Source organism: Emys orbicularis, chromosome 1 (assembly GCF_028017835.1).
Source record: "Emys orbicularis isolate rEmyOrb1 chromosome 1, rEmyOrb1.hap1, whole genome shotgun sequence".
NCBI classification, from domain to species: Eukaryota; Metazoa; Chordata; order Testudines; family Emydidae; genus Emys; species Emys orbicularis.
Genome location: NC_088683.1, coordinates 91,395,620 through 91,412,457, shown reverse-complemented (window position 1 = coordinate 91,412,457; position 16,838 = coordinate 91,395,620). Strand labels below are relative to the sequence as shown.

Genomic DNA, 16,838 nt, shown 5'->3' with positions numbered 1-16,838 from the left:
CAGCCATGGACAGCAGATGAGACAACTAGACAGCAAACATATTAAGCCCATCTGATGTATTGTCTAGATTTGAGAAAGGTTACAAGTAAATACCATACACTCTCAAGCTGGCTGCAACAACATCTTTGTACTATAGTACCCAAAGTTACTAGCTAGGGAGTTGTTTTTGTGAGCAGGGAGGTGAAGCCCCAGGAAGAGAAGAATGCAGCTAGCGTGAAACTTCTGCATGGTAAGTTGACTTTCATAGGGCTAGCACATCCCATTGTAAACAGCTAGAGCCTACACAATGCTCGGCATGAGAATTTGATATGCAGGTTTTTGTTTTAAACGTTCCAAACTCTGGCAGTGGGACTGAATCCAAATACATGGAAGTGGTTAAGCTTCATGAGTTGCTACCTTAAATAGCAGCAACTAATTGCACCAGCCTTTAAGAGGGTCATTTATAGGGATTTGTAGTCCTTTAATAGTTTTGCTAACGATAGAGGTTTTTGCTTAGAATTACCCCAACCCTCACCATGATCTCAATAGGGAAATTAAAGCCAACCTAGTTTGTTGTTTTCTTCACCTAGAATTCATGTGTCTGGCATACTTATGAAGGAATTGCTTGCTGGGGAGCAGCAGGGGGCGCTCACACATTGATTTCAGTTCACAACACCAACTTTAATTTTCAGTTTTTGTTAAATAAAACCTTTAATCCACAGGCCATTAAACACCCTGATAGGTTTCAGGCAAGTTATTTTTTTTTGGCATGAACAGGTTGAAAAGCATTCTTCTGAGCACCCCGGGCACAAAATTTATTTTCAATTACGACTGTCTACAACCAGTAACCTCAGTTCAGTTAACAAGCCTTAGTAAATAAATGCTCCTAGGAAAAGCAGTCACTCTGAAAACTGCACTGAAGGGCAATGTGGTATGAGAAGAGAGGAAGTAGCTTTTCTAAAGTCACCATCACTACAAAGCTTGCCAAGTTTGCAGCTGGTTTGTGGACTATGGGGCTATTAGAATGGAAAGTCTCCTGCAGAGGACATGAAGTTAGGGCTTGAATCATGGATTGAAAGCATCATTCCCTAATCTCGTCCCCCACCCATCAAAAAGTTTGCTTATTTTAAATACCGTGACTACAAAGGTTGGGCTCCCTGGCAGACCGCTCAGGGACTACACAGCCCGTGGCAGAGAATCCGAGCCTGTTGACCTGGGCTCGGAGACTCATTGCTGCTCGTTGTGTAGATGCACCATGAGAGGTCTCATGTATGTAAACCGCTCTTGCGCACCTGCACCCAAGAGGAGGGGTGTTGAACAAAGACGTCCCTTTGCCAAACGTTCACTAGGCATTGGGAGGTACAGGGATTGAAAAACCAAGTTTTAAGCAGTGACTAGAACTCCCTCCCCGCTCCCCACATTGCTCAGCTTTCAGTGCCATCATGCGATTATGTTACCACTGTGCTATTTGTCCCCTGTCCCAGGGAAGACAAGATTTGAATTTCTCAAGTAAAAACAAGCAAAACAAAGAAGCAAATAAGGTATGAACCAATACCTTCCTCTCTGTAGATTGCCTCTAAATAGAAATATATACACTTACCATGATGTCACAATCCCTTTGTTTTTCCATAGCTTTACACCTATATGTATACACAGTCCTCCATTCCAATGCAAGAGGCTCAAAGTATGTTTTGGGTCTCCGCTAAATACTTTTATTGTAATGAGTAGTTTCAGTTTAAGATGAATGGGAAGAAGCTAGTAGGATTTGCTGGTACTCCATAAAACCCCATGTAGAGTTAAAAACCAAGAAAAAGGAATACAAAGTCATCATCAAGTTTTCTGTTTTATTTAAGATTTTAGTTTTAATTCTGAAGAAAGAGGTACATTTCCTTGTTTTTAGTTTTAGCGTCAGGTTATAACCATGTTTATTTATCTGTTTCTTTTTTTCCTGTCTTTTCAATACTGCACAAACGTCCAGAAACTACAGGGTTAAGTAAAAGCTGCAGGCAGAGGAGGTCAAAGGTTGCGCTCCTGATGGTGATCATGTGGCCCCAATGCAGTGCTATCCCAGAGTGCCCTAGTCAGGTGAATTTAAAAAAAAAGAGAGAGACTGACAGAGGAGACAGAAAGACTGAAGTAAATATCACTCGTGTTTCAGCTGCTTATATTATGTTATATGCTAGGTATTAAATCTGTGAATACTTTTAAAACATTAAAGTTTACTTTAAATCTAAAGCCAAAATTTTTTAAAAAAACGTTTCCCCCTCTTTAAACCACTCTTTAGCAACATGCCAGTTACTTCTACAAGTTTTGTCCTTTGACCCACTTTGTCAAACTTCTTACTGACTTACACAAAGTACCCCCTTCCAAAAAAAAAAATACATAGCAATTTCCCTGTGTAGTGACACCTGAATGCAAAATAACTGCGAGGCCACTGCTTTCCTCCACATGTTTAGTAATTTTGTTTAAATTAAAAATAAAATGTTCATGTTTCTGTAATTGATTCTACATTTTAGCATTACATTTCTCCCCTACTGTAGATTGACTTTTTCCACTAGGCAGAAATGCTCATTATGTGCAAAAGACATAGGACAGATATATTCTCTTTTTAAGCATTGAGACAGCACTTTGATTTCTCTCTCTCTTTTTTCTTACAGTGTTTAAGGAAATATTTTTAAACAGTGTATTTCAAACACTGGATCAGCAGAAACTTTACAACAAAAAAAATACGGTCATGACCCTGTGATCGCATTGCATTTGGGGGTGGAGGGGAAGATTTGATCAGGAACTAGATTCTTCAGAAAGAAAGATATGAGAAGGGAATGGTGGGTGGGTGTGGGGAGGAATCAGGGTGGGGCATTTCCTGCATTTCTCATGTTTTTTCCTCCTCCTTTCCTAATGACGATCCAGCGCTGAGCTCTGTAGTAGATCTGTGGGGGTTTTACTGGGGGGTCTGAAGGCTGTCTGAAAGCCTGGGGGAGGGGAATGGAAACTGGTGGGGTTTGAAGGGGGAGAGTAGGGGTTCCAACTGGCTCTGTGCAGAGGGATCTGTGTGCTGAAGGGGTTACTGTGGTGGGTCTGTGACGGGGCTGCACTGGGGCCGTCCATCTCTGTGAGGGCTTGAAGAGATTTTAGCCAATGTGGTGGATTGTCGTCTTGAAGGGAGTCTAAACTGTTTCCTGTGGAGGCTGGGATCCCTGTGAAGAGAAGAAAGAAGTGGGAGAAAAACAGGTGAGTCATGACAGAAACATGTTCAGTGTGAAGGAGGTCAATTTAACCTAATAGATGGCAGTGGTGAGAAAACAATTAGTTTGTACAGAAAACATGTTTATACAGTTTATATCTCACCCTTCCCACAAAGATGAACATTTAAATCCAAATAGGAGAGTTTCCCTCCTAGAATTACTTTTTTGTCATAAGTCCATATTCTTACATCAAGCATTTGCCAAGCCCCCCAATCACAAGGCCCAGGTCCCTGTCCATTACCTACCCAAACCCACTTCTACCACTACTGCATGCTTTTCTTCCTGCTCTCCCTTCTTGAATCATGCTTCAGCCTATCTAACAGAGATACACAACCAGACAGCCTTATAAAAGAGAGCTTTATAAACAAGTGGAGTACGTTCATTTTTAAATTAGAAAGTCCAGGCACTGAAGGCATTAACAGAAGACCAGCAGTGCACATACCGGACATGCCATCCAGCAGAAGGGATGCCAACATGAGCCTAGTTATGCACTGAGCATCCTAACCACCTGTGAAGATCCTGGGCATGCACTGGAAAGGGCTAAGTGGGGGTTTATTATACCTATTTGTTCCACAAGGATTCCTGGCTCCTTGAGGTTTTGTGGATGGAAGCTGGAAGAGACCACCGCATACAGACTTATTTTTTTTTTCAGATGCCGATTAGTTTGTACCAAATACCCAGCTGATGTTTGCCAGTGGAGCTGAAGGAGTGAGAAATGGTTACCTGTGATGATTGCGGGGTCCATCCAGCTGCCAGGGCTGTCCCAATTCAGGCTGTCGGAGGTGGCAGTGTTGGACGTTGGTACACTGTGGTTGGCGTTGGAGGGGGAAGAAGGATTGGGCAGCCCACCAAAGTTGATGTTAATGTTCGGTAGAAGTGCCCTTAGCCCGTCCTGCCATTCCTTCATATTTAAACTCTCTACAGAACTGCTGTTGTCTGGGAGATTTACCAACAAAAAAAAATGAAAGATAAAAAAAATAAAAAGCTGAAGTTAGAAACAGATGTCCTTCTTTGGTGGGGGAAGGGAATCTTCTTTCTCTACTAAGCATTTAATACAGTTTCCCTATCAAGAAACTGGGGGAAGGGATTTTAATATGGACTACGAATCAGTCAAGATGGGGTTGGCATGTTTTTTTTTGTTTCACTTTTTTAGTGTAATGGTGCAGGAGAAAGATTTAACTCCTTCCCCACTCACGTCACCATTTATTCAAGTTAGAGACCTGAATGGTCAAGGGCACAATGTCTCTCCTTTCATTACCAGTGGGAGAAGACCCACAAGATCTTTTATCAGAGGACCGGCATCGCACATCTAGTCTACCCAATTCATCTGCTTTATGAATAGACAGAGGATGCTAAAGTCTGCCACTGAGAATGCCTTCCAGTATATTAAAGTGAAGAAAGGCTAGGGCTCTGCTACTGAAGTTTAACATGATTAGTCACTTGGGAAAACCAAAGAAGGGGGCTGTTTGATTACAGTTTGCTCATTTACAGCGCTGCAGATGCTATTCAAAAGGAAAAGGTAGCAATGCGTGCATTAAGTCAGAAAGAATGTATTTCTCTCTTTCAGCCTAAGGGCAAAGGAGGAAATTCCTAAAAGATCTTTCAGAGTAATTCCCAGCATTGCAATCTGCTCCAGCTGAAACAAGACACCAAACAGTGAACGCTGAACTCCTTCACCCTGATGGTTTCAGGGCATCCATTACCAAAGAAGGGCAATGGGATATCAGAAGACTCTCTTCTACATAGGTTCTTATACTGCATTCGTCACTGCAGTAGTTGAGTGCCTGATGATTACATTTAATGATTTATGGAACACTAATACAGAAACAGCAGGGGCTGATACCATGTCAAACAGAGCAGACCTTGATTTTATACAATGCTGCTTCTACTCCAGGGATACCAAAGCACTTCACAGACCAAGATACTGATGATGCAGCGATTGTGTCAGCAAATGCAAAAAGCCCTATTTAGCAATAATTTACAGTCAGCCAAGATCTCATTTTCTATTTGAGGGAATGTTTGCCAGCACACTGTAGTTACCTTAGTCTTTTAAATCACTGATGCCAACTTCCACCTTGACAGCCAGAGAGAGAGTAAAAGAGATGTTTGATGCCATATCTGAAGAGTGGCCTCTGACAGTGCAGTATTTGTAGGGCAATGCTGCTCCACCAGCATTGGATGAGACTAAGCCCTGGCACGAAGTTTGAACTGCAACCAACTGGACCACGTGGCATCTAATTTGTGATTCCAATCCAACAAGATGAGAAAGGGAAGGATGGGGTACTCCCCTACCTCCAACCATTCTTCAGTGACATTTGTAAGTCTGACTGCTCAGAGTGAAGAGCAGATATCCTTAGTGAGTGCCTAGGCCTAAAGGGAGCATGCAGTGTGAAAGTTCTCCAACACCTCCTCTGTCCTGATATGGCACCTCTTTCTCCAAGACTTCTCATGAGAATAAACATTTATATTTCCATATGGAAGGAATTTTTGCTCAACATATAGACAAGAGATTCAATATCTTAAATCATTATTTGTGATCTAAGCCAAACTTGGACCCATGGCATCAACCGCAAGTCCAGTTACCATATTAATCCACTACATCCAGCCAATGTGCCATAAGGATTTCAGCAGGGTATTCCTGACCTTTCACGTGCCAAAAAAACCATCACCAATAGCCTTTCTAAGCAATCTCTTTATATGTATGTAACATGACCAAGCATGCCATCCTATATGGCAGCAAGCAGAATCTAGAACATAATAAGGGTGAAGGCCCTTGTGCACAGTATAGTCAGACTTAAATAACGGGTGTGGAAACCAGGAAGAGGACAAAGGCATCAAATCACTTCCAAAATGACTATACAGTAACTAAAGTTATCCACATTAGTTGGAGGCTGATCATCACATCCCATAGTAATTTTCAGGATACAAAATTTATCTTAAAAGCTGTTAAACTGTAATGCTTGCAATTATTTGATGTTATCTTTCCTCCTTGGCTGAGGCTAGAGAACTGCTCATCCTTCAGAAGTTGCAAATAACGTAACATCTGAAGAAAAGAAGCAAAACCAAATGTCAAGTCTCAACCAGTGAGCAAAGACGAGAGACACAAGAGTCAACAAATCCAACAGCAGAAATTATTATTCCAAAAGCCTGCCCACTATTTGCAAATTATTCAAGTACCAAAAGTGGATCAAACTTTACATACTACAGCAGAAAATGAGATCAGAGAAGCTTTTTTCTCAAGCCAATCAAGACTTGAAAGACTAACTTACTTCAACCCTAGCTCACAGAACTGAAGAATGCTATCATCAAACAATCTTAGAGCATGCTTAACAGTATGTGGCAGTCAAGTGGCTAATATATCAGGCCCTGTACAATATGCTTGTAGGAAAGTGATGGGTTTTCACAGATTTGTTCTGCACTCATTTAGTGTGAAACCCTGGTGCACACACTTGTACTTGCTCTCACTGATTTGTCAATTAGTCATTCCTCCTATTTTACTTTAATCTAGTTTTGTGCTTTCTAGAATTTTTTATTCCCTGTAATTCCTTTGGAAGGTTGAGCATGTGTTTGCAACTTCTTGTTTAGCCAACAGGTGGGAAAACTAGTCTAGTTTCCTAAAAGTCTAGCTGAAATGAAAGATACGTGAACTTGTGGCATGGAAGACCCAAGTCACAATTGTTCCCATTAGGTTTGTGCCCATGGCCCTCAAATAGCAGCATAAAAATCAAGTTGCTGGATTCAGCTCTCAATACAAGAAGGTTCTAATTCACTAACTCAGAAAAATGATTATGGGAGATTCTAAATGGGCATTTACCACCACCTTCAAGAGCCACATGTTATGTCAGCAGAAGTGGATGTAGGACAGGTAGATCTCTCCAGTCAACACCACCTAGTTGCAGAAGATAGACAAGTGCTCTCCAATGACTAACTAGGGGCCAAACACAATGCTTCTGCAACACCTACCAGCCTGAAATGTGCAGAATGATTTTATGACCAGATACTGTTCATTCCCTACTTGGTATTAATGTGGCAGTAATTAGGAGTGGTACTATAAATTATTTAGTGGCAAGTAGTGACACCCAGGAAAGACACCATGCTGTCAATGTAAACAGCTCAATGTGCAGCAGTAGTAAAAAAAAAAAAAAAAAAGCAAGCAAGATGTCAGGACGTATAAGAAATGGGACGGAAAATACCAAAGATAGTCTAAATGCCATATTACCTAATCAATTCTGGTCACCTGGCATTACACTTTTTTTTTTTTTTTTTTAAAGACATACTGTGGCATAAACAGGAGTCCAGAGAGATGACAAAAACCAATTTGAGGTAAAAGAAAGAGAGATCGAAAAGGTTGGGACTGTGTTTGGAGAGAAGATATACATATTAATAGAACAGTATAAAGAAGGTAAATTGGGCATTCCAATTTACCCTCATAATACAAAAGCAAAAAGGGACATTCAATGAAACTGAAAGGTAAGAAATTTAAAACTGACGAAAAGATTTTTTTAGAAGTCAATATAATTAATTTGAGGCAATGAGTTCCCGCAAGGCACTGAGGTCAAGAGCTTAACAGATCTCAGAAAGGACTTGACATCTATATGGATAATGAGAACATCCACAGCTACATTATATGGGGGGAGAGGAAGGTGGGAATGTGTGTATTTGTTTTGTTTTTAAAGACAGGTACAAATTTTTATGCTTCAGGGCATGACTGTAAAGTTTAGGAAGAAGGGCAAGCTGGCTTTCCCAGCCAACATGGCTTTCTGGGGTAGGGATACGGTGGATAGGCTACAGCCACTTGGCTGCCCCATGACACCACTCAGCCAATGGGACAGCTCTGCTTAACTGAAGAGCTCTCATTGAGTAATCCAGGTGCCTGCAACAGGCTCCTGGTTTGGCTGGCTGGGACACAGGGAAATTAATTAAAGGGCCAGGCTAAGCAGAAGAGGACCTCTTACCACTTCACCCACCAATGAAAAATGCAGTAGGGATTGGAATAATACAGACTTTGATGAGGTCTGATTTTAAGTGGGTGGGTTGAGTACTGTGAACATGATGCTCTGGATCTGAGCATTGAAACTGGGAGGGTAGATGACAGGTGAATCATCTATTGCACGGGTCAGCAACCTTTCAGAAGTGGTGTGCTGAGTCTTCATTTATTCACTCTAATTTAAGTTTTTGCGTGCCAGTAATACATGTTAACGTTTTTAGAAGGTCTCATTCTATAAGTCTATAATATACAACTAAACTATTGTTGTATGTAAAGTAAATAAGGTTTTTAAAATGTTTAAGAAGCTTCATTTAAAATTAAATTAAAACGCAGAGCCCCCCGGACCTGTGGCCAGGACCCAGGCAGTGTGAGTGCCACTGAAAATCAGCTCACGTGCCGCCTTCGGCACGCGTGCCATAGGTTGCCTACCCCTGATCTATTGCCTTCCCCAGTGCGCCCAGGACAGATGGCCTTGAGAAATTATTCTGTGAAGGAATTAAAGTTGCAGCCACTTGGTCAAAATTTCAGATGTCTGTGCCTTCCTCACTGGCCTCTGCAATTCTCAAAGATCCCAGTTTCTTGCACCTTCTTCTGAAGTCTCAATTTGTGGCTAAAGTCATATTGGGTCAGATAGGTGTCCTGTGTGTCAATTCCTCTGTTCTTATGCAATACTTCTGCAGCATTGTATACAGAGTTGTATATGGAATGTGTTGGGCAACCTTAACTACAGTCATTACCTGCACCACTTATAATAAAGCTTCCTACATGTTATTTAAGAGTGTGGCTCCTGAAGCCCATAGCTGGTCCCATAGCTGCTCTTTTCTTTATTAAAAGTCAAGTTTTAATCCAAGTTGCATCATAAAACTGGCATAATATATAAAAACAAGAGGATAATTTAAATCCCAGATGAACCTGGGTCTGTCAAGGAAGTTCCCCTACCACTTCTACCAGATTTTTTTTTGGGGGTGGGGGGGGGAGAAGGATGAAGAAGGTGGGTGGTGTAACTGAATATTTTTAGGAGACTTTTGTTTCAGTTTACCACCATTAAACTGGTAATATGAGACTAATACTTCCTCATCCTCACACTTGTCTCTCTTCATAGCCTCTTTCAGTAACTTAAGCAGTGTGTGGAAGAGGGTGGGAAAAGGTGGGAAACTTGTGCCAAGTTTAAATTCACCATTCACAATCTTTCTGGAAAGGTTTTCTACTCTTACTTGAAGATAATCTTAGAAATAGGTTTGATAGATCTTTGTTTTGTTCCTAGGGCAATAGATTAATTTGGTAAAGCTGCAATGAAAAAGCCAACTCCCATTTAAAAAACAGGCTCAGGTAAAACCAAGCATTTCAGTCATGAAGGTCTATTGTTCTCTCAGTGTGCATTATTTCATAAACTCTATTCGTGTTGATGGAAACTTGTGTCCCCACTGAGAGGTGAACAGATTCCAAAGTATGGCACTTTGCTGAAAATATTCAGTTTCCAGTGTGATACACAAGCATGAAATTCAACAGTTGTAGCTAAAAAGCTTAGCACATTAGCACCTGTCCTTCCCTATGGTGGATAAATTAGGGAAGTATAGTGTTGATGAAAGCTTTTTATCTGTCACAAGTTCAACTCATCCCACACTCATCATGACCAACAGTGTACCACCATTTGATGTCTGAGCACTAATCTGTGTGGAAAACTGATAGTTTGAGTTCCTGTTTCCACATCACAAAAAATCCTACTGTCACAACGACACCTTAGTGGGCAATCTGACTGCAAATACAAAGGACATTAGACTATCCTTATGTTTAAAGATTATCCCTCCAAATCAGGTGGGCAGCATGTGCCTACGTATGTGGACAAGGCCTAGACACGACACTACATTAGCTTAGACAAGGCCTAGACATTACACTGGTAACATCAGTTTGACTAAATTCCAAAGTATTTATAGGGGAATTTGTAAAATAATCAGAGCTTTGAAACTCAATTTTCATGATCCCCTATTCAGCTTGTTTTGAGGGGGGTACAGTACTTTGATGAAGGTGTGTTTTAAGTAAGCTACCTCCAAATCTGGGACCCTGAAGCAGTTTTGGTTGGAAATTTGAAAGTCCTTCCTAGGCTTTTTATATATGCATCTGATCTTTGTATGGCCTCCCTTATCTCCCTACTTTAGTCTAATTTAGATGGTGGACAAGGTGGCTGAGAGGAAATTTTCCAAAACTAGACTAATCTCAAGTTGTCACCTGAATTTCAACATGTAGATCTATGACCAAATTTTTGCCATGAAACAAAAGACAGTTACCTTTTCCGTAACTGGTGTTCTTTGAGATGTGTTGCTCATGTCTATTCCACAAGAGGTGTGCGTGCTCGCCACATGCACCTGTGCCGGATGTTTTTCCCCTAGCAGTACCCGTAGGGGGGAGAGCCCCCGCGACCCCTGGAGGGGCAACTGTCTGGCACGGTATAAGGGGAGCTGGGCGCTCCCCCCCACCCTCGGTTCCTTCTTGCCAGACAACTCCGACAGAGGGGAAGGAGGATGGGATGTGGAATAGACAGGAGCAACACATCTCGAAGAACACCAGTTACGGAAAAGGTAACTGTCTTTTCTTCTTCGAATGATTGCTCATATGTATTCCACAAGTGATTCCAAGCTGTATCTGTTGGAGGTGGGTAGGAGTTTACAAGTTTCCAAGATAGAGGACAGCCCTGCTGAACCTGGCGTCATCCCTGGTCTGGGGGACAATCGTATAGTGTGAGGTGAACGTCTGAACCGAAGACCACTTGGTGGCCCTACAAATGTCCTGGATGGGGACGTGGGCCACGAAGGCAGCCAACGAGGCCTGCGCCCGAGTCGAGTGAGCCCTCACAATGGGTTGCGGGGGGACATCCGCCAGCTCATAACAGGGGTTCTCAAACTGGGGGTCAGGACCCCTCAGGGGGTTGTGAGGTTATGTTGGGGGTCACAAGCTGTCAGTCTCCAACCCAAACCCCACTTTGCCTCCAGCATTTTTAATGGTGTTAAATATATAAAAAAGGTGTTTTTAATTTATTGGGGGGGGGGTCGCACTTAGAGACTTGCTGTGTGAAAGGGGTCACCAGTACAAAAGTTTGAGTATCACGGTCATAACAGGAACAGATGCATGAAGTGATCCAATTGGAAAGCCGCTGAGTGGAAATCGGCTGGCCCCTCGCACGCTCACCTGAGGCGACGAACAGTTGCGAGGACTTTCTGAATGGCTTAGTCCACTCGAGGTAGAAAGCCAGAGCCCGCCGCACGTCGAGCGTGTGGAGACGGCGCTCCTCACTGGACGCGTGAGGCTTGGGGCAGAGGACCGGTAGAAAAATGTCCTGACCCATGTGGTAGGCAGAGACCACCTTCGGGAGGAACACGGGGTGTGGGTGGAGCTGGACCTTGTCCTTATGAAAGACCATGTACAGTGGCTCAGAGGTCAGGGCCCTGAGCTCCGAGACTCGCCTGGCCGACGTGATTGCAACCAGGAAGGCCACCTTCCACGAGAGATGAGACCAGGAGCATGTGGCCAGTGGTTCAAACGGGGGCCCCATGAGACGAGCCAACACCAGGTTTAGGTCCCACTGTGGGACCGGGGCTCTAGAATATGGAAAAAGACGGTCCAAACCCTTAAGGAACTGGCCAGTCATAGCATGGGAAAATACCGTGTGCCCTTGCACCAGCAGATGGAAGGCCGATATGGCTGCCAGGTGCACCTGAACTGATGAGGGCGCCAGGCCCTGGGCTCTCAGGTGGAGGAAGTAATCAAGGATAAGCTGGATTGGCACGGTCACTGGGGACACACCCTGGTCCGCCGTCCACCTAGAAAACCGGGACCACTTCGCCAAATAAGCGCAGCGAGCAGAGAGCCGTCTACTTTCAAGGAGGACGTGCTGAACCTGCTCTGAGCACATCTCCTCTCCACCTAACCACTGAGCAGCCACACCGTGAGGTGAAGAGCCGCTAAACTGGGATGGAGGCGGTGGCCCCGGTCCTGAGAGAGGAGGTCTGGGCGGAGCGGCAACAGCCAGGGCGGAGCTACTGCCAGGTCCGTGAGGGTCTCGTACCAATGCTGCCTGGGCCACGTAGGGGCAATCAGGAGGACCCGGGCCTTGTCCAACTTGATCTTCTCCAGGACCCTGCTGATTAGAGGGAACGGGGGAAAGACTTAGAGAAGCCGGACTGACCAGGACAGGAGAAAGGCATCGGAGATAGCGCCCCTCCGCCCCCGGAGCAGAACCGGGGGCATCACCGGTTCTGCCGAGTCGCAAACAGGTCCACCCGGGGAGTTCCCCACCTTTGGAAGAGCCAGTGGGCCACTTCTGGGTGGAGGGACCACTCGTGTTGCAAGGAAAAGTCCCTGCTCAAGCAATCCACCCTCTCATTCCAGGCGCCGGGTAGGTGGAAAGCCATGTGGATGTCGTGGGCTATACAAAAGTCCCACAGCCTGAAGGCTTCAGGGCAGAGGATCGGGCCCCGCCCTGCCTGTCGATATAGAACATTGAGGCCATGTTGTCCATGAAGACCCTGACTACCTTGCCCTTCAGGTGCGAGCGAAAGGCCGTACACGCCAGCCGCACCGCCCTGAGTTCCTTGATGTTTATATGTAGGGTCAGGTCTGGAGCCGACCACAGGCCTTGGCTCTGAAAGTTCCCCACATGGGCCCCCCAACCCAGGTCCGACACATCAGACACCAACTCCAACAATGGGGCCCTGTCCCTGAACGAGACCCTTTGGAGCATGTTGTTTGGGGAGGTCCACCACCGTAGGGAGGCGATCAGAGTCTGGTATGGTGAGGACCTTGTCCATCCTGTCTGTGGCCTGGGAGAACTTTGAGGCCAACCAGAGCTGGAGGGGCCTTATCCTGAGTCTGGCGTGATGGACCACGTCCATGCACACCAACATGTTAGCCAAGAGTTGCAGGCAAACCCTGGCGGTTGTCACCGGGAACCTTATGACCAAGTCGATGAGACCTTGCAGGGTCTTGAATCTGTCTGGTGGGAGAGAGGACCTGGCTGACACTGCAACCAGGAGTGCCCCGATAAACTCTATGTGTTGGACTGGAACTAACATGGACTTGGTGTTGTTTACCAACAGGCCCAAGGTGGTGCACGTGGACAGGAGGAGCGCCACGTGATCCCTCACCTGCAACCAAGAGGTGCCCTTGACAAGCCAATCATCCAGAGAGGGAAATATCTGGATCCCCCGCCGTCTGATGTAGGCCGCTACCACCGACATGCATTTTGTAAACACCCTGGGGGCAGTGGACAGACCAAACGGAAGGACCGTGAATTGGTAATGATTCTGTCCCACCATGAAACAGAGGAAGCGCCTGTGCCCCTTGAATATGTGGATGTGGAAGTACGCGTCCTGTAGATCGAGGGCAGCGTACCAGTCCCCTGGATCCAGGAAGGGGATGATGGAGGCCAAGGAGACCATGCGGAACTTGAGTTTCACCATGTACTGGTTCAGACCTTGGAGGTCCAGGATGGGCCTGAGCCCCCTTTGGCCTTTGGGATAAGGAAATAACGTGAGTAATTTCCCTTGCCCATGAACTCCTCTAGCACCGCCTCTACCGCTCCTAGTCCTAGGAGCCGCCCCACCTCCTGCTTGAGCAGAGCTTCATGCGAGTGGTCCCCCCCAAGAGGGACAGGGGCAGGGGGTGGTTGGGCGGGAAGGAAGTAAACTGGAGAGTGTAACCCCGGGAGATGGTGTTGAGAACCCATTGGTCCGAGGTTAGCCGCGACCATTCCGGGAGGAAAGCAAACTACCAGTTCGAGAAGGGAAGCTTTATTGGGGGTGGATCCCTACTGAAGACTGGTAGGGTACCCCTGAGCATCCCGTCAAAAACGCCTTTTCCCTGCCTGCTTGCCCTTGGAGGACCCAGGCTGGGGGGTAGGCCGAGACTGCCTCTGAGGGCGTCTCTTATAGTCCCGCTGCTTCTTATGGGCAGCCTCGTACTTCGGGAGGGCGGCCTGGGCGGGAGTCTGCTGCGGCTTGAACTTAGGTTTTGCCGGAGCTGGGACATAGAGGCCCAGAGTCTGGAGGGTCATGCGGGAGTCTTTCATGCCAAGCAGCCTTGTATCTGTTTTCTCCACAAACAGAGCTTTCCCGTCAAACGGGAGATCCTGCATGGAAGACTGTGCCTCGATGGACAGCCCAGAGAGCAGGAGCCATGATGCCCGTCTCATGGACACCGCGGAGGCCATTGATCGTGCAGCTGTGTCCGCAGCATCCGAGGCTGCCTGCAGGGACGCCCTAGCGGCCGCTGCCCCTTCCTCCACTAGTGCCTTGAACTCCTATCATGCTCCTGGAAGGAGTCCTCAAACTTAGGCAGGGCGCCCCACAGATTGAATTCGTACCAGCCCCGGAGAGCCTGATGGTTCGCCACTTGTAACTGGAAGCTCGAAGATGAATAAATTTTCCTTCCGAAAGAGTCCAGTCTCTGAGAGTCTTTGTTCTTTGGGGTCGGGGCTGGCTGACCCTGTCGTTCCCTGTGGTTGACCAACTCGACCACCAGGGAGTTGGGCGCTGGGTGGGTATACAAGTACTCATGCCCCTTAGTGGGTACAAAGTACTTGCATTCTGCCTTTTTAGAGATGGGGACCAACGAGGCCGGTGTTTGCCACAGGGCATTTGAAATCGTAGCCACCCCTTCAAGGAGGGGCAAGGCCACCCTACCCGGTGCCGATGGGGACAATACGTTAAACAGGGAGTCCGAAGGCTCCTCCATTTCCTCTGCCTGGAGGTGTAGACTTGCTGCCACCCTCTTTAAGAGTTCTTGGTGGGCCATGAAGTCCTCCTGCGGGACGGAGGGGGGCGGGGCTGCAATTGCCTCCTCTGGGCAGGGCGAAGAGGCCGGTGCGGTGCTCTGGGTGTTGGCCAGCACCGGAGGGTCCACCACCTCGTTGGACTCCGGGCACGGTGCCGAGGACGTACGTTCCATTGACTCCTTTCTCAGGGGTCTGGAGAGGGAGACTGACGGTGCTTCTGAAGCTCCAGCCACCGAGCGAGCTCCCACCAGGTGCTGTGCTGGAGGCCCCGGTGCCCACTGGTACCATTGGGCCGGCCATGACGCTCAGTGCCACTGCACCTGCTGTGGCACAGGCGGGGCTGGCTGTCCAGGCCCATCGAAGGATTGCTATGAATGGAGACTGGGCTGGCATAAGATCTGCTGCTGTCGCTGGACCGGGAGGAGCGGTGGTGACGGAATCTACGATGGCCACAGGAGCACGATCTCGACGTGGAGGACTGGTACCGTCGGTAATAGCTGCTCCGTGAATGGCCTCGATGGGCGGACCCGCGATGGCGAGAAGCCGGCGATCGACGTCTGGGGCTGTGATGTCTTGGCGGACACTTGGAGCAGGAGTCCGAGTGGGAACGGCATCGACGACTGTGCCATGACCAACTGCGGTACCCTCTCGGAGACGAGGATTGATAGTGATGCCCACCGTGGTCCCGTCGATATTCGCTCCTTGAGGACAAGTGGTGCTGCGAGTCCCGGCCGGACAGGACCAGCCAGACAGTCTGGTTGGCGTTGAGGGTGATCCTCCTGGACTGTGCCCCGAGCAATCGCTGGGCAGTGATCAGCGTCAGGAATGTTCCTCGACCGAGACTGGTACTGGGCCGGAGGCAACTGCGAAGATCCCAGCAGCGGCTTGCCTCTGGAACTCGGGCCCGACATCGGTGGCGCTCCAGGCACTGGCATGGACATGACGTCCTGGGCTGCCTGGAGGGCTTCAGGCGTGGACGGCATCTGTAGAGACTTGTCCCGAAGGGGCCAGGCTACTCTGCTCAACTTGAGTCGGAGGCCTGGGGCCCGGTGGGGACCAAGGACTGCCCGACATAGGCCTAGCCTCTGTCCCAGACTTCCTTTGGTGCCGCTGAGAAGAGGGAGTCTTCCTGGCCCTCTTGGCCTGCCCGTGGACGGGGAGCAGTGCTGGCTGGTCAATGGCAGCAGAGGGTAGCCGCGTACCGATGCCGCGGTGCCGGGGTCAGCGCCGACTCCATCAGGATGGCCCGGAGCCTAATGTCCCTTTCTCTTTTGGTCCGAGGCTTAAACGACTTGCAAATCTTGCACCTTTCGCTGATATGGGTTTCTCCCAAGCAGCGCAAACAGTCTGTGTGCAGGTCACTTTTTGGCATAGAACGCCTACAAGAGCTGCACGACTTAAACCCCGGGGTGTGAGGCATGCCCCGGTCCGGGTTCACTGACTAACTACACAGCTAACTAACTACAGGTACTAACACTGAACAAACAAACAGTTCTGGGGGTGAGCTACAGCAAAGCTGGAGCAGAGCAGTTCCAATGCACCTTCACTGGCGGCAAGAAGGAACTGAGAGTGGGGGGAGCACGCAGCGCCCCATATACCGCGCCAGGCAGGCGCCACTGCAGGGGTCGCGGGAGCGCTCCCCCCCACGGGTACTGCTAGGGGAAAAACTTCCGGCACCGGTGCACGTGGCAAGTACGCACACCTATTGTGAAATACACATGAGCAATCACTCGAAGAAGAACTAATGTTCAGTTAGTCAGATTTACTTATTTATAGTGAAAAGATAACATGCCTATTAAATAAATATTTAAGGCAGATGTAATCCTTTGTCTTGCCAAACTTCAGTTACATATCTCAAGAT

At 47.3% G+C, this 16,838-nt stretch overlaps 1 protein-coding gene across 6 annotated transcripts in view; it reads right to left on the bottom strand.

The window, feature by feature from the left end:
* Positions 1-1,808: 1,808 nt before the first annotated feature.
* CNOT4 (CCR4-NOT transcription complex subunit 4) overlaps positions 1,809-16,838 on the bottom strand; it is a 125,674-nt gene continuing 110,644 nt past the window's right edge. For 4 of the 6 annotated variants that reach the window (XM_065401503.1, XM_065401510.1, XM_065401495.1 and 1 more), the window contains 2 exons: positions 3,948-4,160; positions 1,809-3,176 (listed from right to left, as the gene is read on the bottom strand). In XM_065401503.1, coding sequence (XP_065257575.1) covers positions 2,875-3,176; positions 3,948-4,160 — 515 coding nt within the window. In that variant the 3' untranslated portion in view covers positions 1,809-2,874. The remainder of the gene's footprint in view (positions 3,177-3,947; positions 4,161-16,838) is intronic. The other 2 variants (XM_065401526.1, XM_065401534.1) reach the window with 1 other exon arrangement.